The sequence below is a fragment of the Oryzias latipes genome, chromosome 23 (assembly GCF_053564925.1).
Source record: "Oryzias latipes strain Hd-rR chromosome 23, Olatipes_Hd-rR_3.1".
Classification (NCBI taxonomy): domain Eukaryota; kingdom Metazoa; phylum Chordata; class Actinopteri; order Beloniformes; family Adrianichthyidae; genus Oryzias; species Oryzias latipes.
In genome coordinates, this window is record NC_136259.1 from 1,166,298 (window position 1) to 1,188,739 (window position 22,442).

Genomic DNA, 22,442 nt, shown 5'->3' on the forward strand with positions numbered 1-22,442 from the left:
AGGTCGTTTCGAAAACACGCCATGAAAAGAAAAATGGCCATTACTCAGCCATGCATAATCCAATCTGATCCAAAATTGATGTGCATGATTGTAGTCTGACTCTGAACACATCTGCAGTGAAAAAATCTGGAAAAAGTGTAGCGCCACCTGCTGGCAAGAGGAAATGACATGTTTTACTTGGAGCATCACTACTCCGAGTAGGATGAGCCGACACACCTGAAAATGACGTCCACCTGTTGAAAAGCCATTGAAGTTTACTCTGACAAAAAACCATAACTTTCAATGCGGGGGTGTGGTCGTGACAGAGCGGCAAAGTTGGGCATCTCGATATGCACACAAAAGTTGCTCTCACGTGCACATTCCTTGTCCAATCTCACTGAAATTCAATGGATATGATGAAGCTTCTATTCTGAACCCATGGATATGACAATCTTGGACGAGCTCTATAGCGCCACCTAGTTATTGCATTGGGCACATTCTGCCCTGTATTTTCTCTTTGCTTTGTCCGATGTGCATGAAATTAAAACTGGAGATACTCAGAAGGGTCCTCTCTCATCATGTAAAGTTTCATGGGTGTACACCTGACGGTGCCTGCGTAACAGGAAGTGGTCGATTATGTGCACCCAAATAATAGAAATTTATTATAAATCAGCCGTTTGTCTCAGGAAGCTGAGATTTCAGAATTAGATGCCTTTAATAACCTCCAGCTTTGATATGTAACACTATAGGGTCTACGAGAAACTTCATCACTTGATTTTTTTAATGAAATTTTGGACTGAACAAAGATTTTTAGCATAAATTCTGTTTAGGTTATCAGCACCAAGAATTCAACTTTCATAGGCATTTATGTGCTACTGCTTCCTAAAAAAATTCAGAATGATTGAAGTTACAGGTGACATCTTAGAGAGCATTACATCCAAAAAGGTCCGAAAACGTCTTTTTAGGCAAAACTACAAACACCTATTTTTTTTCATAACTTAATCATCATATATCAACACCATTTATTTTTTTAAATGTAGGGATCTGTGTTTGCTGCCTTCCATATTTTTTTCAGAAGTCCAGGTGAAACAGATGATTTTAAAAAAATCCTGATTCATCCCAAAACCTGTGCTTTTTCCGTCTGGACTCCAAACAAGTGTGTTTTAAAATTACTTATGCTTCAAATATCCACACCAAGTTTCACACGCATATAGCTGAACATGTCTAAATGCTTATTGAATATTCTTTACAGATATAAAATGAACTGGTCAACTGTAGGATGTCATTTCCTCTTACATGCTTAAGTCTTTTCCTCATGCTGCAGCCTGCTCCTCAATCATCCCTGTTGCTGGAGTCAAATTTCACCCCCCCCCCCCCCCCCCCACACACACACACCAGCTGCCAGTTCATATGCTAACTAACCCAGAAGTGAGGTGACAAGAGTTTAGACACAAGAGGGAGGGCAGACTGCTTTTTCATTTGTTTTGTATGTCTTTCATAGATTTTTATGAATAATCATTGCTTTTCTAGTCATGTAAAATGCAATTAACCTAATATTTTATCTTTTTTTTTTACAAACAAAACATATGAATGTGCTCCAAAACAAAACCCAACTCTCAGTACAGTTCTACAGATGTAACATAAGACTTAGACAGTAAATGTCTCTTTTATCCTTTTTTAATCAATGCTGCAACTTCTTTTCCTTAATATAAATCCAATGAAATTAAACTACAAAACCAAAAAACACAACGTATAGCAAATTTCTCTAAATAAATTATGTGTATATACAATATGTAGCACTTTTAAACAAAATAATAACAAATCCTTCCAATACAAGCACAGAAAAATGGAACACAAAATTTAAAACCCAAATTTGAAATGGCAATTTTAAAAAGATAATTTTTTCAGCCTGCTAAAAGTGCACAATTGTAAAAGCTCTTTTATATAGACAACTGTTTGGTTGCTTAGAGCTCTAAATATAAAAACAATGCCTTTATGGACGTGGCACGGATGGCACGGATGTTCAGCAGGGTAAACCCCAGGAAAGCGGCGGGACCTGATGGAGTTCCCGGAAAGGTTCTGCGGGCCTGCGCCGATCAACTCTCCCAGGTCTTCACAAAAATCTTCAACCTGTCGCTAGCTCAGGCTTTCATCCCTGCTTGCCTGAAGTCATCCACTATCATCCCGATACCCAAAAAGTCCTCATCCACAGCCTTCCTCACGGACTTCCGCCCAGTTGCACTCACTGCTGTCATCACAAAGTGTCTGGAGCAGCTGCTCCTGGGACACATCAAAGACTCCCTCCCTCCAATCTTCGTCCCCCACCAGTTTGCTTACAAAGCAAACAGATCAACGGATGATGCCATTTCCATCACCCTCCACACTGCGCTGAGCCACCTGGAACACAGAGACACCTACGCCAGGATGCTCTTTGTGGACTATAGCTCAGCCTTTAACACAATCATTCCTGACATTCTGGTCAACAAACTGTCTGAACTAGGACTCCACCCACTCACCTGCTCGTGGATCAAGGACTTCCTGACAAACAGACCACAGACAGTCAAACTTGACCCCCACCTCTCCTCCACCCGGACGCTGAGCACAGGCTCCACACAGGGATGTGTGCTGAGTCCTCTGCTGTATACACTGTACACAGCAGACTGCAGACCAGCCCACACCAGCAACACCGTGGTGAAGTTTGCAGACGACACTACTGTGGTGGGGCTGATCTCTGGGGACGACGAGACGGCCTACAGAGACGAAGTCCTGAAACTCTCAAGGTGGTGTCAGGCTAATAACCTCATCCTGAACACCACCAAGACCAAGGAGATCATCCTGGACTTCAGAAAAAACAGAACAGATCCACCCCCACTCTACATCGATGGAAACTGTGTGGAGAGGGTCCACAGCTTCACCCTCCTGGGCACCACCATCTCTGCTGACCTCACATGGTCTAACAACACCATGACTGTCATCAGGAAGGCCCAGCAACGCCTGCACTTCCTGAGAAAACTTAGGAGGAACGACGTCAGCCAGGAGCTGCTGGTAACGTTCTACCGCTCAACCATTGAGAGCATTCTGTCCTATGGCATCACAGTGTGGTTTTCCCACTGCACTGAAGCAGAACGGCAGAGTCTCCAGAGAGTGGTAAAGACAGCGCAGAGGATCATCGGCTGCCCCCTCCCCTCACTGAAGGACATTTACCAGTCTCGCTGCCTCAGCAGAGTGACTAGCATCACCACTAACTCCACCCATTCTGCTTTCCCTCTGTTTGAACTGCTGCCCTCTGGAAGGAGGTACAGGTCCATCAGAACCAGGACAAACAGACTAAGAAACAGCTTTTTTCCACAGGCAATTATCATACGGAATGCACATACGTCCACCAACCACACCTCACTCTAATTTTACTACAATGCGTGCAATATCCTGACTGTCTAACCGGGTCACTGTGCAATAACTTGATATTTATTAAGCTGTGCTCACAGCAACTCATGTAATTCCATTCTATTTTATTCACAAATATTTAATATTTAACAGTTTCTGTCCATATTGTTCATTTTTTGTTAAGAGTTGTAAATACAGTATTTCTTTTTCTATTCTATTTTTATTTTTATTTTATGTAACTCCTTCACTCCAAGGCTGCTGCAATTTCATTGTATCCCCATGTACAATGACAATAAACGATTCTGATTCTGATTATATCACTTAGACACAGATGGAGAACCATATCAACTGGATTGGTAACAGCAACAACCACCGACCAAGCCGGCAAGCCCTGGCAGAAAAGATCCCCACAAGAAACACTGCAGGCTGTTCCATAAAAAATATAGTTTTACCATTGCCTTGCAGATCACAGTTGAAGTGGTTTAGTTTTCCTAAAAAAATTCAGAATGATTGAAGTTACAGGTGAACTTTTAGACAACATTTGATCCAAAAAGGTCCGAAAACGTCTTTTTAGGCAAAACTGCAAACACCTATTTTTTTGCATAACTTATCTTTCAAATATCAGCACAAAAAAATTAAAAACGGTAGGGATCTGTGTTTGCTGCCTTCCATATTTTTTTCAGACTTAAAAGTGTAACAGATGATTTATAAAAAATCCTTTTTCATCCAAAAACCTGTGTTAAATCTGTCTAGACTTAGTATTAAAAACTCTCCAAGATGAATGTGCCTGACTCCACCTGCAGGTGGATCACAGACTTCCTGACGGACAGACAGCAGTATGTGAGGCTGGGGAAGCTCGTCTCAGATACTCGGACCACAAGCACCGGATCCCCCCAGGGCTGTGTCCTTTCACCCCTGTTACTCTCCCTGTACACAAACAGCTGCACAGCTGGTCACCTGTCTGTCAAACTCCTGAAGTTTGCTGACGACACCACACTCATCGGCCTCATCTCTGACGGAGATGAGTCGGCCTACAGGAGTGAAATAGCCAGGCTGGTGTCATAGTGCAGCGCTAACAACCTGGAGCTTAATGCTCTGAAGACAGTGGAGATGACAGTGGACTTCAGGAAGGCCCCAGCCCCCCTCCCCCCTGTCATCCTCTGTGACTCCCCGGTGACCTCTGTGGAGTCCTTCTGCTTCCTGGGAACCATCATCAGCCAGGACCTCAAGTGGGAGCAGAACATCAGCTCCATCACTAAGAAGGTCCAGCAGAGGATGTACTTCCTGAGGCAGCTGAAGAAGTTTCACCTCCCTGAAAAGATGCTGGTAGACTTTTACACCGCCATCATCGAATCCACCCTCACGTCCTCCATCACAGTCTGGTTCGCTGCGGCCACGGCCAGAGACAAGGCCAAGCTGCAACGCGTCATCCACTCAGCAGAGAAGGTGATCGGCTGCCACCTCCCGTCTCTCCAGGAGCTGCACATCTCCAGGACCTGGAGGCGGGCAGCCAGGATTGTAGCCAACCCCTCTCATCCAGGACATAATCTCTTTCGGCCCCTCCCTTCTGGCAAGAGGCTCCGGTCCATCAGGACCAGGACCTCGCGCCACAAGAACAGCTTCTTCCCCACTGCAGTCAGCCTGCTGAACAGTACCCCAACTCCCCCAGGTGACCCCCCCCCCCCCCCGCCCACCAAAGGACTGTCGGTGCCACTTACAGGCCCCACCATCCCAGCCCATCTGTGCTCCCACTTTAATTCACCTTACTCTACTGTATATAGTGTGTTGTTGTTGTTAACTTAATTTTTAACTTATTCTTAATTGCACTATACACCAAGTCAAATTCCTCGTTTTGTAAAGTGCGCTCTACTGAACCTGGCAATAAAACTTTTTCTGATTTCTGATTCTATTAATCATTGTTTTTTATTCATTCAAAATGCAATTAAATCAATATTTTATCTTTTTTCTTTTCCTTTTTCTTTTTTTTTATCTCTTATATCCTTTTTTATAATCAATGTTTGAACTTCTTTTCCTTTCTATTGTCATGGTTTCAGTTTGTTGTCTTTTTTTTCCGCTTTAGTTCTTGTTCTGTCTTGTTTGGTTCTGTTTCCTGTTTTATTTTGAAAGGTTTCCTGTCTTGTCATGTTTCTTGAGTTTTACTTCCTTTGGTCCCCATCTGCCCTAATCGTGTTCACCTGTGTCTTGTCTGCCCTGTCTGTATATAAGTCTTGTCTCTGCCTTCCTCCTGTGCTGGTCCATTAACTTCTGCTCATGTTGATCACGTCTTCTTGTCTGGCGTCCATGTCCCTTGCCATGCCACAGTAAGTTTTTGTTTTTAGTTTTGTCATCCTACTCTGCAGCGCTTTTTGTTAGTTAAATAAACCCACTTGCCCTGAACCCGTTTGCCTCCCGTCTCTGCGCCTGGGTCCTACCTGCTGTCGAGCCTCCCCCCCACACGACATCTATACATCCAATGAAATTAAACTACAAATCAACAAACACAACTGATAACAAATGTCTCTAAAAAATGATGTGTATATTTGCAGAACCTTAAAAACACCAAACAAATAACAAATGCTTCCCAAATAAAGCACAAAAAATGGAACACAAAATGTAAAACCCAAGTTAGAAATTGCAATTTGAAAAGATACTTTTTTCAGCAGCTTTTCAAAATCAATCACCAATTCTACTCTTCTGTGGATGAAACAAAGAACTCCAGAACAATGAAGCCATTTCTCTAAGTCTCTCTCACCTTCAGTTTTAAACAAGGTCTGTGAAAATCCACCATACATTGGTCACATGAACTCAGAGACCTGCTAAAAGTGCACAATTGTAAAAGCTCTTTTATATAGACAACTGTTTGTTTGCTTAGAGCTCGAAATATAAAAAAAAATGCTTTTCTATCACCTAGACACAGATGGAGAACCATATCAACTGGATTAATAACAGGGTGGCATGTTTAGACAACATGAAGCTGTCCATCACATTTTTGACCTAAACATGTAAACACATCCTTGGCTCTGCGGTTAGGAAATGGTATTTGGGAATCTCTTTATACCAGGAGCCAGCCTGGCCATTGGAACATCGCCACAGTGCCCATCCAGACTGGGACAGCAACGGGGTCCACTTCAGAGCCGTGAGCTGCTGTGTTTAACTCCAGCTGTCCCAGCAAGGGAGACAACTGCAGCAACATCCACTGACCAAGCTGACAAGCCCTGGCAGAAAAGATCCCCACAAGAAAAACACTGGCTCAGGCAGGCTGGTCAAAAAAAAAATAGTTTTGCCATTGTCTTGCAGCTCGCAGATCAAGTGGTTTAGTTTTCCAGTAATGTCAGTCAAGAATGCAAGTTCAGATTCACAATGTTCATATTCACCATATTCAACAGACATCTCCTCCAATAGCACCTTAAAAATCCTGTGCTGTTTTGCTTTGCAGCTGAGGTTGTTTACGATTTTCAGAATAAGAGTCATTATATGTCCAGAGCCAATCACTTCTGCACATAAGGCCTGCTGGTGAATGACGCAGCAGTAATGCAGACATTTTGGAAAGTCTGGGTCAGCTTTACAGTGAGTGATGAAACCTGTTTGTCTATTGATCATAGCAGGAGTCCCATCTGCAGTCACTGCTACCAGCTTTTCTAATTGTACCTTTTTCTGCACAAAAACTCCTTCACCGTGTTATACATTTCAACTCCTCTTGTAGTTGTCTGTTAGGGCAGATGTGTCAGGAGTTCTTCTCTTGTGGAAACCAAAAGCTATGCTGTACTGTTGCCGTCCACAGACTCATTACACTGGACGTTAACCACCTGCACTTTGCAAGATCCCGGTCCAGCTAATTGGCCAAGTTATCAGACATAGCTGACACTCATCTAGACATTGTAGTGGAAATTGAATGAGTTCTATTGTTCTCATCCTTAGGGACAGTGATAGCAATTATCATCATTGCTTGAATTTTTTTCATGCTATATGCAAAAGTCTTTGTCCCTTAAGGCAACAGATTACAGCCCCCCCCCCCCCCCCCCCCCCCCCCAGGCTGCTGTCGTATTAACAATAGCTTGGAGCTCCAGAATGGACAAGAAAAAACGACGAGAATGGCTCGAGCAGGGCGTTGCTCACGGGGCGGTCGCTCGTGCCGTGCGGTCGCACGTGCTCGGGCCCGCTAAATGCTACTTGTAGCTTTAATTTTAATTTAGATTTTTTCAAACAGCATGTTTTTTTCTACCCTGGATTCACAACAATTTGAATAAAGAAATACTCATAAATGCCGTTTTAAACTAAATGTTCTATATCTATGTCCTCCATTATCAGAAAACACCAAACACATGATTTTTGGGTCTTTAAGCCCCCCTCTGTGATGGTTCAATTCTAACAAACTAAATCCTTTACTTTAATCTATATAGTATTTTACAATTCTTTTAAAATAATATGCAGAAAATTTGAATTACTTAATGGACCAAAGACAGTTTTTTGTACAAGGTTCCTCTTGAGCGCTGTGATTTGTGCTTCTGGTTTTATTGTGTTTTTTTGTCTAATAATCATTTGTGGTTTTTGTTAAATGTGACGTAGGAAGATGCAGACCTGCTGAAGACTTTTGCTTAAGGCGAGAGGACCCACTTGTATACACAACTAAATTATGATCCTCATTTGATTTATTGTCCTCAAAATTCAGCCATAATATGAACTGAAACTTGCTTTTTCTGTGTGTTTTTTTTAGATTATTACCCCTGAGTGGTAGTCATTGTAGTTATTCTAAAGGTATAGCCTTTTTTTAAAAGAAAAAAAGCAGAACAACCACAAAATAGCAGATTCCATTCATCTGCCTTTTCTTTGGGGGTCTCAGGGTTGCTGGAGCCTATCCCACACACTTCTGGCAAAGGGCAGGGTACACCCTGAGCAGTTAACTGCTGCAGGGCCACACAGAGATATACAACCACACTTATTCACACATGGGAGACAATGATGGGGGAAAGCTACACATGTACAAGGAGAAGATACAAACTCAACACAGAAAAAAACGAACTGGGATTTGAACCACTACCCCACCTTAGAAGCTCAAATTCTAGCTTCTAAGTTCTTCAGCTGCATTCTCTTATAATGTTTTTCCAAAGCACTTTAGCTGACTGAAATAAATATGCATCTTAGCTGACAACCCGTCTCTTCAACCATCTGTTCTGAAACTCTACGGATCTCTGTCCCTGTCCCTTCCTCTCCAGGCATCATGAATCTACCAGCTGTGGCTCTGGGCTTCATCACAGGAGGTTTCGTTATGAAACGCTTCAAGCTCGGGGTCGTCGGCGCCAGTAGGATGTCCATCAGCGCCTCTCTTGGAGCCTTTAGCTTGTTTGCTGTTCAGATTTTCTTGCACTGTGACAATGCAGAGGTGGCCGGTCTGACTGTGTCCTATCAAGGGTGAGCGGATCATAAACACCAGCAGACTGTGGACAACGTCTGTTTCTGTTTTTAGTCCAGTTCACTTAGGAGTGTTTGTCTGTGCCTAACCAGAGCTCCACAAGTGTCCTACAGCCAACAGACTCTACTATCACAGTGCAACATGGGCTGCTCCTGCTCGCTGAAGCACTGGGACCCGGTCTGCGCCTACAACGGCATGACGTACGCCTCGCCATGCCTGGCTGGCTGCCAGACCTCCAGCGGATCCGGCAGGGCGATGGTGAGGCTGCACACTCTCACAGATGCCTGAATGGACGACATGAGCAAAGAAATGAAACAACTTGATGACCACATGAATGGACAAATATCCAAACACACAGAAACGTGTGCATTAAAGAAAACCTTTTTAAAATCTAATTAACCCTTTCATGCCTGAGCTGACACATGTGACACGAAATGCCACAGGCTCTTCAAACTATAGGCTCCGTGCACGTCACTAAGGAGTTCTACTTCCGCCGCCTTGAGTGTGAGGCCGACCATTTCCGGCTTGCGACTTCTGAAGCAGCGACACAGCAGATTTTGATTGCGAAAGATGGCATATTTCACCCATTGTCTTCAAGGTCTCCCAAAAATCGACGTGAACGACATCTACAGGATTGTCGACCAGTGCGTGGTCACATGGGCAAAATATCGTGTCTAAAATATATAGTGTCGAAAATACCGAAAGGAAATGTGTCCCGTTGTACTGTAGACAAACCTGTGCTGTCACATATGCAGCAGCTCGGTAATATACGAGGCGATCTTCCAAACGTGCTTTTATTAATGTTATGAATATTATGAAGTGCCTGTTCGCTCATCATTTTATATTTAATCCATGTGGTCAGTGCTTTTTTTGTGGAAGAAGTTCTTAGAACCCAGTGTTAGGAGAGGCTAACACGCACTAACAACATTAGCCTTTTGATGGACACACAATCCAGGACCATGCGGGAAACGCTGCAATCTTCATCCTGGCTGCACGTAAATGTCTGGGAATAACATCAGCTTTTATTTTGTCGGGGCACAACTGGAAACACAATTCCATGTGATCTTTCGAACAGTTTCTAAGGACTGAGCGGCATTTCTGCTCTGAAAAGCTCACACACTGCTCCAAAGCCGCTGTAAGCTGGCGGCTCCAGCTCTGCTCGGTTCTCGTGAGTCCAGCAGCCGCTAACCCAGAGCGGCGGGTCGGCTCGCAGTCCGAATTCTCACACATAACAAAGCAACCTCCCCTCAAACACATTAATAAATCCGGCTGCTCTGCTCAGAGAGGTTCACTCGGTCCACTGGTACCGGAGCCCGAACGCAGAGCTCGGGTGCCGGGTCCAGACGTCAGTGGGCAGGCATCCCCCCCCCCGCATCTCCATCGTGAGGGGTGAAAGAGAGGGGAGAGCCAGCGGGGCGAGAGCGGAGCGGCTGGTCGGTCCCATATGAGCTCCAAAGCTTTCTCTCAGCGAAACACCGTCTATGCATGACGTAAACCAGAGCAGTAGAGACACACGATCGGAATTACCGTTTACATGAACAACGATCGGTATAACCCACCTATCTCGATCGGAAATTTTGATCCGAACGGCGTGTTTACATGACGCATTTTCTTTCCAATTGCTGCAAATACGAAACACGACTCGTCTTGCTTGGGGTGAAGTCCTCCCGCCGTGTTCACCATCCATTCGGCTCTCACCGACACATCTACTGGAAAGCTATGAAACTAAGCTTATAGTACTGTTGTACTTTGACAAATTCGCACACGGGTACACAACAATGTTGTGATGTCTTTGTCACGCGTTGAAACACCACACGCCTCTCTTTTACCCGAAAACCGCTCCTATTTACTCAAAACTAGCAACTCAACAAAACTCCCCACAACAATAACACGACCAACAGGAAGTTGTCGGCCTCACACTCAAAACGCGGAAGTTAACCGGAAGTTCTATCGTGCACGTAGTCTATTGTAACTTCTTTTTCACAATCCACCTAATTCCAACTGATTCTGGAAAAGCTGCATTTCTTTGGTAATGGTAAATGGCGTATACTTATATAGCGCCTTTCTTCCTACAAGGACAAAGTGCTTTACAGTCACAGACCCATTCACCCACACATTCACACACTGGTGGTGGCTCCGCTGCCAAACACAGGCGCCCGCCTACCCCCAGAGGCAAGGCCCAAGGACACTTCGACTCATGGGCGTGCAAGGCGGGAATCGAACCTGCAACCTTTCGATCATGTGACGACCGCCCTACCGCTGCACCACGGCCGCCCAACTTTGCACCAGAATGATTTGGTTTTTATTAATTGGATAAATATTTTACTGTTGGAAAGTGTGCGTATCAGAGCAAAGCTGCTTTTCTCCACTTCAGATCCACTGGAACAGTGATCCGCTGTCTAACTACGACGGAGTTTTAGGGCCACCCAAAAAAAAAAAAAGTAAAATTACGACATTTTATCGCGTAAATTTACGAGAAAAAAGTCATAGATTAAAAAGGAGAAAACACCAATGATGTCCGTTTATCTGAGCATCGCTTGAAGATGAAAGATGTGGAGCCTTTTGTGAAGCTTTATTTCCGGATTATTATAGGTTTAAAACAAAAAGATTCTGAACCTTTGGCGACTCAAAATCAGATTATTGTCAGTAAAGGCAGCTTTCCGAGGTTCAGTGTCAGTAAAGCGGGGTTTCATATGTAAAATAAGGAGCTCAGAGACACGTTTGGGTGCAGAGGATTGCTGCAGCTTCTATTCTCCTTTTCATTCACAAACCGTGAAGTTCATCTGTCACCTTACGTCATGAACCTGTCATCAGATCCGAACACCAATGCGGAAGTAAACGTCCCATTATATCATTAAACAACAAAGATGAATGAAAATAGTCTATTATATTAGCATTAGAACGTTGAAAATGCCAAAAAAGTGATCCTCCTCCTCAGACGGAAGCGTCACACAAACATAGAGATCTTGTTTTTGGTGGAGGAAGAAAGGATTGAAGTGGAAAGCTGCAGCCGGGACACCGATGGCTTCATCGGGCTGCAGGGATCCTGCAAACCAACCATCAATAAATAAAACTTTAATAAATTGTAAATCAAACAAATGAGCTTCCAGATATTTGGAACGTTCAAGCTCATTCAGATCACCTGTTCAACTGAGTTTAGTCGGTCTGCTCTGTTGCTGGGCGGCGTTCACCTGCTGCTCTGCATGCTCACTTCCACTTAAAATCGTAAATTTACGAGTTTTTTTCTCATAAATTTATGAGATAAAAACTCGTAATATTCCTTTTTTTTTTTTTTGGTGGCCCTAATACTCCGTCGTAGTCTAACCCTTTAATAGCTCAGCAAATTATCATTTTTTTATGTCAAGAGACCATTGTTCTAAAATAAAAAACATGTTTAAATGGAGGGCTACACGCAATAGTTTATCAGAAGCATCTGAAAGAGGCTTTTCATAAAAATACTATATGCTTAATTGTATTAAACCCTGGTTCTCTAAAAAGCTGTTTAAAAAGGCACTTCAATCATCTTTCATCTGTTTTCAAAGCATTCCTAGTGTTTTAAATTAGGATTATTCCACTTTTGATCTAAATTTTAATAATCTGTGTTGTTTTCCATGACATAGTTTCTGCAGAGCGGCAGTAGTTTATTAGAAATTCAGCTTTGATTTGTTGGCAGGACTGTTAGCGCAGAGTTAACAACAAAAAGGGCATCAATATGGATCTAGATTCCAGCTCAGACGCAGAAAAAAAAAACGTTTGTGGATCTATTTTTCTGCAGATGGATGTATCAGAAAGGGGCGGAGCAGGGAGCTTGTGGCCCCGCCCATTGTAGCTTCCATGTCACAGAGGCTTTAGTTTTCCATCAGCTTTTTTTTGTCTAGTCCTGATTCACAACAATTTAGAATTTAAGCTTAATTTTATTTATAAATGTCCACAAACATCAGTAAAATGCCACATAAACATATAAAAACACCAAAACACATTTTTTAACTAATGTGTGAACAGCTGTCACATGAGCTACTGTAACTCTTGATAGTCAAGGCAGTTTATGTGGTTAAAACACTGAATGTGGTTAACATTCCCAGTGTTACTGTAACAACCTGCATTTACATCTCTGCCATGTTTGTTCCTAGGTGTTCAATAACTGCACCTGCATCACGGAGGCCATGACGCCAGCCGCCAACACATCTGCAGTGCTGGGCCAGTGTTCCAGGAAAAGCGACTGTGATCGGAAGTTCAAGATCTACATGGCTCTGTCTGTGCTGGGGGCCTTCATTTCTGCCTGTGGGGGCACGCCGGGATACATTGTTCTGCTCAGGTGAAAGGCAGACTTCCCCTCATGATCAGGACTACAGTTAATGTTGATGATTGGGGGGTTTGCTCTCCCTTTAAATAACCTTTTAGGTTTTAAACTTTTAAGACACTAAGCTGCTAGACAAACTTGCTTTGATATTCTTCATTTAAAGATTATTTTTAATATAAATTGGATTCTTTTCTTCAGGTCCATCCAACCTGATCTGAAGTCCTTAGCTCTGGGAATGCAAACACTGATCGTGAGAACACTGGGTGAGTTCCAAAGCCTGAAATCAAAATCAAAGCTTTCAATTACAATTTAAAGAATTTTGGCATTTTTATTTTTTTAATGATTGCCACTTTGTGCTGTCAGGTGGAATCCCTCCCCCAATTTATTTTGGAGCCCTGATTGACCGAACGTGTCTAAAATGGGGCACAAAGCAGTGTGGCGGCCGGGGAGCATGTAGACTCTATAATGCCAATGCTTTCAGGTAAAGTGAAACTAAACGATTAATATTTTACTGACAAATCATTTTTAGATTTGAGTGTTTCAACCTTAAATCTAATAATAAGTCATTACATTTTTCTAAAGGTCAGCATCTGAGCTCCTGTTGACATAACTTTAATTTGGCTCATTTCAAATAAAACTTTACATCCCTATTGTCAGAAAATCTTGGATGGTTCTGCTCAAATGACAAGTGAAGGTTGTTAAATTAGCATGTAAGAGTTGTTGTACCAGCATCCAATCGGTGAATTTGGAAGCCTGTCTTCTGTGCTGCTTTGGAGTGACGCTGCAACTACGTAGGTGTTTCAAGATGTTCAAAAAATTGCTACAGATATTTGGTTGGCAGTGGATGCAGTTTGTGTTTTACTAGCAAAGCTGTTTATTTGTGCCCATCTTTACAAAACAAAATGCAATTCCTAAACAGTTGTATGCCAAACACAATTAAAATTGTAATACAGATGTATTAAGAAGACAAAAGGTGGTCCTATAGTGCCTTTAGGACCACCAGTTTACCACCCACACCAGACTCAGCCTTCTTATTCAGTCTATTGGCACCCTTAGCATCCCTGAAGAACATGATGTGAACCGGGGTGTTGGGTCTGTCCAGGAAGGAGTGAGTCTTATGTAGCAGGTGGACGATTGGAACATCAACCCCAACAGGAGGCTGATACACAACTGCAGAGGGTCTTGTGATGGGGACAAATCTCTCCATGACATTCATAATGTGGGGGGTCAGTGCCACCGGCCTGTAGTCCACGAGCGCAGCAGGACATCGGTTTTAGGCACTGGGACCAGACGAAAAGTTTTCCAAAGCACTTTGTGTAGATAAAGGCTGAGGTTGAAGAGATACTGGAAAACTCCACAGAGTTAGCTGATGCGGTCTGAGCCAGGAGCTTTGCCCTCTTTAAGCTTCTCCAGTTCTCTTTTTACCTGGCTGGCAGAGATGACTAGTCCATGCTGGGGAGAAATGGAAAGTGGAGTTTGAAGCACATGTCAGCAGTGGGTTGTGGGGTGTGGAGAGGCGTTTTTTTTAGTCTTTCTGTGTTTGTCTATATCCCCCTTCCATCTGTTTATCTCGAGCATGAACGTAGCTTAAGTCTCACGTTTGGATGGTTTTCAGCCACCAGAGCCGTGAAAGAAAGCTTGGTGTTGAACCATGTCTGCTTCAGGCCAACATTCAACAGCTTTGGTATTTTGGTTGCAGAATTTGTACGTGTGCCATTGATTTTCTAATTTATGTTATTTCTAGAATAACATTCCTGGGGTTGATCAGTGGACTCTACCTCGTAGCCAACATGTTGTGGGGGTGCCTCTACCTCAGGATTGTGAAGAGACAGAAAAAGTTGGAGCTGAGGAAACAGGCCAAAGAAGGCGCACTGGAGGGGAACGCTGTGAGCAACGGACACGCCAACATTAGCATTGCCAAAAACAAAGAAGACACAAATGATGAGAGCACTATTTAAGGTGTCAGCGGGATGGCCATGCCCATGGATTACACTGATGACTGCATGGCAATGCGGTGCTGCGTCTCAACTGGACCCAATGGTTTAATGGTACAGTGTCAGCACTGTTCGGTCTTTCCTTCTCCTTCACTCTTTTTTTTTTTGTGTTTGTCTGTAGTAAGGAACGTTTTCACCTTTGTCGTTTTTCTGTACAATATTAAGAGTAAATAAATGTAACATTTTGGGTTTTTTTACTTTCTGAGTCTGAACAGCTTTAGGTCAAGAAATGTCAGAAATGTCTGCAGTTGCTCAGCACTGCCAGTCTGCCAACTGGTCAACCGGCAGAAGATCCAAATATGAACACCGTAAAATTACAAAAACTGCAATAAAGCAAAGGTTCTGTTCATCCAAAGAAGAGAAAAGAGATTTACGGAGAAACATAGTTACTGGAAGTAAGGAAAGCATCCAAATGTTGGCATTTCCTAGACTTTTTATGAACTTCAATAGGTCATTTCACAGTTTTTAATCTGGATTATCATAAATGGAAGCATTTAAGTGGAATTGGTCTGTTTTTTAGACATAGAAAGCCCTTCCTTGTGTCCATGTGAGCGCCCGTCTGCAGTTATCTGCAGCTTTACAAGCAGACGCAGCGGCCATAAAAGGTTGACCGTCACGACATGAAGAGTCATGCCATGAAATATCCTTACTGTGACATTTCTGTATCCTCCAAGCATAGACATGTGTTTGTAGAAATCTCTTGAATTAGATGTCTTAGTGCATGAAAGTGTCTGGCAGTTCTTATCAGCCTCCAGTTTATTGCTTTACAACTTGATGACGAGGCTTTTATCCCAGCTTACGTAACAGACCAGATGACGTTTTTGACAGTTTTCATGTGGTAGCTGTAAACTTTAGCCTGATGTTTTTGTGGCCAATCACCGTTACCTAATCTTGTTAAACAACATTTACCAGTGGCCAGGTCAAGAGAGGTCACATAACCCTCCAACTTCCAGGTTTGTGTAACAAATGTCACTAAAATAAAAGTGAAGGAATTCACTGGAATTTATTTTACACAAGAAGTTGGACAATAGTGTAAACACCAAATTTACTGATGAAATGATTTTCATATGCAAGGTTACACTGTTTTCTTTTGTTTTCATTGTTTTTTCTCACTTTTTCCCTTTTCTGCGATTGTGTTAATTGTAGAAAAGTATGAACATTAAAAAATAATTTCTCAAAAGTTTGACTCGGAACTTTATTCTGCATTTTGGTTCTAATACTTTTCAGTACTTTGGAAATACACATCTGCAGAGATGCACTTTATTTGACACTTTTTTTGAATATTTTGTTATTGCTTTTTTAACAAAGTTTTAAACACACACAACACAAACACTGCCAGTGCACAAATGAGAAACACAACATAAATACCCACATACAGCAACACACAGAAGGATTCGTCCTAAGAATGCAGAGAAATGTAAACCTTCATCATCAGATGAGAGGCTGGGTTTTCGCCTGGTTAATATGATCCATGAAAGGTCCCCAAGTCTTGGTGAAATTATCCTGCCGGCCAGTCAATTTGTATCGGATTTCCTCAAGGTACAAACAGCTCGTCATGTCATTTAGCCACTGACAGAAACTAGGGGAGGTAGAAGCCTTCCACTCCTTCAGAACAATCCTTTTGGCCATAACCATTCCAAAGATGACTGCTTGTTGAATTGAGTGTGACAGCTTCTGAGTTTAAGACACTTGTAGTTTTTTTATTACTATATTTGCTTGTATTTTAGACGGCTCCTTCCTGTGAAGCCAGAGAACTGAGAAATGCTCTTTTTGTCACTCACCCAATGAAGCAGAGGGGGTTTTCTGTGTAAAGATTTATGAGGTCTCAGGACGGCTCTGCTCTGTGCCTTTCCTGCAACATTAAAGCTATGTGCTGCTTGGAAAAAACATGTTGTTACTGCAGATGTTGTTAAAGCAGATTTGTTACTGTCATGCTTTCTTTTCACCATCGCCAACACTGTGGATAAAGTCAGTTAATCAATGATGAAAATCAGCAAAGGAAAAAATCCCTTAACTTTTCTCTCAACTCTATGACGGATGTGGAGCAAAATCTTTGAAAAATACATTGTTTTTAGATGCATTCTGGCAGCTAATCATTCACTTTTAATCCAGAAACAAAGACAAATTGTTTTGACTTACCATTAAGGACTTGCTGTCCTACAAAAAGAATTTTGAGAAGTGCTAAAAGCAACAAAATTCCACAATTTAGGCTTTTCATTATTTAACTAAAAACACAATTCAGACTCTAAACCACAACAGGTTCGTTAAAACACAGACAATCAATACGCAGACAATAACTTTTAACCGTTTTCTCAAAACCACACCAAAAGACATGACACAACAAATTAGGTACCTTACACATAAACAAAATAAACCATTTCACTGAAATTAATCGTTTATCACTAGCATTAACATTTATGTTCTCCCTTCTTCTGTTCTACTAGAACCAGCACCTTTCCTTACCATACCTTTCTGTGTCCACAGACCCTCTATCACTTCCAATGCCGTTCATTTCTACTTTAATTCACTGCTTTGTCCTTTTCCCATTCTGTACAACATCCACTTACACTGTTTTCAAACTATAATTACATCAAAACATGGGATCTGCTGCAAACTATCTTTAAACACCAATAAATCCTTTAACACCAACACTAAGTAATCTGGGAAATATTAAAACAAACATACAAAATAAATTAAACATTGCAAACATTCTTTTTAAGGGAGTCCGGATCTAAACCAACAAATACTTACAATTAGTGCCAATAACATTACTTTTTAGTAAAACTTAACTAAATCATGGTAATTAGGAATTACAAATGAAGTAGAGACATTTATTCAAAATAAGAAAACCGAAATAATTGCAAAATCATTTTACACAAAATATATTGGACCGATATTACCTTACTGTGTTTTAGAAAGATTTGCCCAACTTTAGGCAAATTCCCGAGAAAGTTATTTTCGTTCGAACAGAGGCAGAACAGAGACTGTTGCTGCAGCTGTAGTCAAGCTGCTGTTGTGGCTGAAACTTCCGTCTGAAGCGCTGCTCATAGACGCCTTTCTACTTAAAAATCTTTTTCGTCGAACCAAGACCACTGAAATTTGTTTTTATCGACGTCTTACAACCGAGGTCATGACCACGCTCAATAACTACGATGTCAGTCGTTATTTTATCGCAAATTAGATCGCAAACTCTTAAGCTTTGTTCCGTGAAAGTTTAGCGCAGGTTGAACATTTTGGTCTGTATGGACGCCGTCACGCCGACCACATGGTACAAACAAAGCCAATCAGAGCTTTTGACGCATTTGAAAGAAACTAAAACGTCCCGTTATTGGCTAATTCAAAACAAGATGGCCACGTCCATAGAGAAAACAATTCACACAGAAACATGGAAAATAAAGCCAAAATTCACCGATTTCAAACAGTTTTTCATCCCATACTTTCCAAAATCTCATGCATACATTTCATTCATAAGCAGTCACGTCTCCAAAATCTCATACATTCAGTCCGTTCATCAGCGATCACGTCTATATTGTCGACAGTCAGTCGTCAAGTCATGTTGTCGTTTTTGTCCTGACAAAAATGCACAATTTTCCTCATCTTCTGTCAAATTCAGCGCTCATGTTTATTTTGAATCCTTCTTTGGTTTCTCTCCGCGTATAGAAAAATAATTTGTAGAGGCCGAAGCCTCCTTGGTGTTTCCGAAAATCCTAGACGCGCAAAATTAGTTCCTATAATAACTCTGTTTTTGTAAGGGATTTCTTAACAGGTTGAACAGACGCAAACCTAGTCAATTTGCTGCTTTCCAAATATCACAAGCTCCCAATTTGCCAACGTTCAATGTGTGTACAGGCCGAACAGACGAAAAACCTGCATAATTTATAAATGTCCAATTTTTCAAAATTTACTGCTGTCCAAAGTGTATATTTTGCCACCGTTCAATCCGCTGTTCTAGGGAGGGTGAACCCAACACTTATTTACTGGGGTGCGCTCGCCCGTTCGTTCGTATAGGGTACACTGTGCCACCCATACAATCGACTTCTCCTTTAATTTGAGTTCATCAATACGCAGACTTTACAAAAGGCTCTGCTCACCATGATTATGAATGAGGCCTCTGAAGAAGTCGACCGCATGGCAGAGGAAGCATCCCCAGACTTTTCGTCGAAAGTCTCAGAAATCTCGTAATAAGCCACTATGTGTGGTCCAACCGGTCTGGTCCGCTTTCTTCCGCCCCTGACTTCACGTCTCGAGGTCATCTGTCATTAGCTTTGGTTACATGGACAGAAGTAATCGGATTAAACGCCTAATTAGGATAAAAATGCGTCATGTAAACACGCCGTTCATAACACTCTGCCCTGATCAGACTCATTCAGATCAATATTTCCTTCTGATGGAGATCGGTGGTTGGGCTGATTGTTGCTCTGAACCTGGTGCATATAGACAGTTCATTCTGATCGTGGGTCACTGCTGCTCTGGTTTACGTCATGCATAGACGTGTGGCGCTCCAGAGGCGGCTTTGGAGCGCCAACAGGACCGGCCGGCTGCGCCGCACTAGCTAACGTGTCTAAGCAGAGCAGCCGGACTCGTGGCTTCATGTTTGCCGGCAGGAGAGGGGGCTTTGTTACAGACTGAGGTCCGAATGAGGCTTGGGACCGCAGTCCGTGCCGCCGTTCTGCGTGAGCGAGCTGCTGGACTCAGGAGAACCGTGGAGAACCGTGGACAACCGGGTCTCCGAGCAGAGGAGCGGCTTTGGGACGGTGTGTGAGCTAATGGAGGCAGATTTTGAATGCAGAAATGCTGCACACTCCTGAGAAACCGAGTAAACAATCCTGTGAATTCATGTTTCCAGTCGTCTCCAGACAGAATAAAAGCTTATTTACGTTCAGTCAAGATGCAGATGGCAGCTTTGACTGCATGGATTTAAGTTCATCCAAAGATAAATGTTTTTAAATAATGAAAATTGACTGAGCCCTGGAGGTTACAGCATCATCGGTTAGAGATGTAAAAGACACATTTGCAATGACAAATTCAAAAAGGGTATGAAATAGATTAGAAAGTAAATAACTAGTGTCTAGCAGAAAGTCTGGTTCTCTTCCTGTTGTTCTCTTGTTAAAGTTATTTCTGAAAACACAAGACAGTTTTAATAACAGACTCAACCATCCGACCCCTCTGCCCCCAACAGCTCTGCAGATGTCTGTCCAACCTCCTTATTTCTTTTATTGAGAGTTCTAGCTGCAGACAAGGGAGTGTTAGTTCCTGAATTGAGTCTTATCAGTTTGTCTCCCAAACTCCCTCTGCTTTCTCAGACTTCTCCGTCCTCCAGATGACATGCGGAGAAGAAAAAACAACAACACAGCAGCATCAATGTGTAGGTCAGCATAAACACTTATTGAACTGACTAAAACTAAATATCTAAACTTTAAAACTTGTAAAACTTAACTTTTCAAATCATAAATATAAAAAAAGGACACAGGAAGATTATTCCAGAAAAAAATCAACTGAAGCCTAAATAACTGTCAGGATTTTCTGTCCATAAAAAATATTCTTTCAAAATTATACATTAGAAATAACATAAACATTAAAAGAAAAAAACACTCAAAATTCTTTACTTTTATGTCCTTTCATATAAAAAAAAATAACTTATAAATATCCCAAAAGATTTTACGTTCCGTTAAAATGTATTCTGGCAAAAGTATACAAATATGAAAATGCAGCAAAACAAACGAAACCGGAAAGAAAAAAGAATTGTCTGCCTTTAGGCAAAAGCAACTCAGATCTTACCGGTTTTCTTTGCACTTGTGTCGTTTTATCATAGTCGGACTCCTGCCATCGTCCATCAAGTTCATTTCTGTTTGGTTTGAGGTCCTGCGTCTTTGTGAACCCTTTCAGATTTGATTGAATCATTTAAAAAGCTGTTATTGTGAATATCATTTTTTTAGTTGTTAATAAAACATTAAAAACTAAACCATAAAACATCAACTTCTGACAGTACTTCCAGAACCATTTGATGACATCCTGTGACATGCCATTGAGAGTCCAACTTAGAACATCTGCACCCTCACCGGCTGCAGATGCTCCATGCCCCTGACTCTCCCCCTTCTGCCCCTTCCACCCTAGTAAGAGCTGCGCGATACAAATTTATAATAAAAAATGGCTGCTTTTCACTCCATGGTGGATCTGTCACTTGATTTTGAATTTTTTTAGCCTCATAAGAGATTTATTTTTATGTTTGAAAGTTTTACGTACTGTTATGTCATCACCATGCCCAAAATTAAATTTTTTACTAAGTGCAGGAGTTGTGGTGAGTTTTTTTAAGTATGTGGATTGATGTAATTTTTGCTCAAAGAAGAACTACAAAAACAGTATAATCTTTACAGTCCAGGACTGCTGTGTGACACAATGACACCATTTAGCATTAGGTAAACTAGGAGGCATTGAAAAGAGTGACAAAATGCATATGTGTGTGTGTGGGTGTGTGTGTGTGGGTGTGTGTTTGTGTTTGTGTGTGTGTGTGTGTTCACCAAGGCTGCAAACTGAACAGTACTGGAAAAGCATGTGGGAGAAACAGACAGCACATAACAGCAATGCCCAGTGGCTGGTCTCTCTGAGAAAGGAACATAGCAACCTCCCTGAACAGAATCCAGTAACCATCACAGTGGCAGACATCCAAGAAAGAGTCTCAGGTATAAAGAACTGGACAGCACCGGGCACTGACATGATACATGCCTACTGGCTAAAGAAGCTTACCGCACTCCACGAGCGCCTGGCAGCACAAATGAACCAGCTGCTAAGAGATGGGACTCACCCCGAATGGCTAACGGAAGGGCGAATGATCCTGATCCAGAAGGATCCCTCAAAGGGTGCAGTCCCATCCAACTATCGGCCAATAACCTGTCTGTCCACAACATGGAAACTCATGTCAGGCATCATTGCAACCAAGATAAATAGGCACATGGATCAATTCATGAGTAACACACAGAAGGGCATTGGTAGAGACTCCAGAGGAGCCAAACACCAAATCCTGGTTGATACAACAGTCGCTCAAGACTGCAGGTCAAGACACACCAACCTGTGCACTGCCTGGATTGATTACAAGAAGGCCTATGACTCAATACCACACACATGGATCACTGAATGCTTGGAGCTGTACAACATCAACAGGACTCTAAGAGCCTTCATAGGAAACTCCATGAAGCTGTGGAAAACCACCCTTGAAGCCAATGGGAAGCCACTTGTACAAGTGTCCATCAAATGTGGGATATACCAAGGTGATGCTCTGTCCCCACTGCTGTTCTGCATAGGTCTGAACCCCCTCAGTCAAATAATCAACAAGACTGGCTATGGATACAGACTCAGAAATGGGGCCAACATCAGTCAC

At 42.2% G+C, this 22,442-nt stretch overlaps 1 protein-coding gene across 1 annotated transcript in view; it reads left to right on the forward strand.

Annotated features, from left to right (window-relative positions):
• slco1d1 (solute carrier organic anion transporter family, member 1D1) overlaps nt 1–16,247 on the forward strand; it is a 55,055-nt gene extending 38,808 nt beyond the window's left edge. The window contains exons 10-15 of the mRNA XM_078941892.1: nt 8,577–8,772; nt 8,866–9,031; nt 12,904–13,088; nt 13,272–13,336; nt 13,437–13,554; nt 14,818–16,247. Of these exons, the coding sequence (XP_078798018.1) occupies nt 8,577–8,772; nt 8,866–9,031; nt 12,904–13,088; nt 13,272–13,336; nt 13,437–13,554; nt 14,818–15,031 (944 nt within the window). The 3' untranslated portion in view covers nt 15,032–16,247. The remainder of the gene's footprint in view (nt 1–8,576; nt 8,773–8,865; nt 9,032–12,903; nt 13,089–13,271; nt 13,337–13,436; nt 13,555–14,817) is intronic.
• The last annotated feature ends 6,195 nt before the right edge of the window (nt 16,248–22,442 follow it).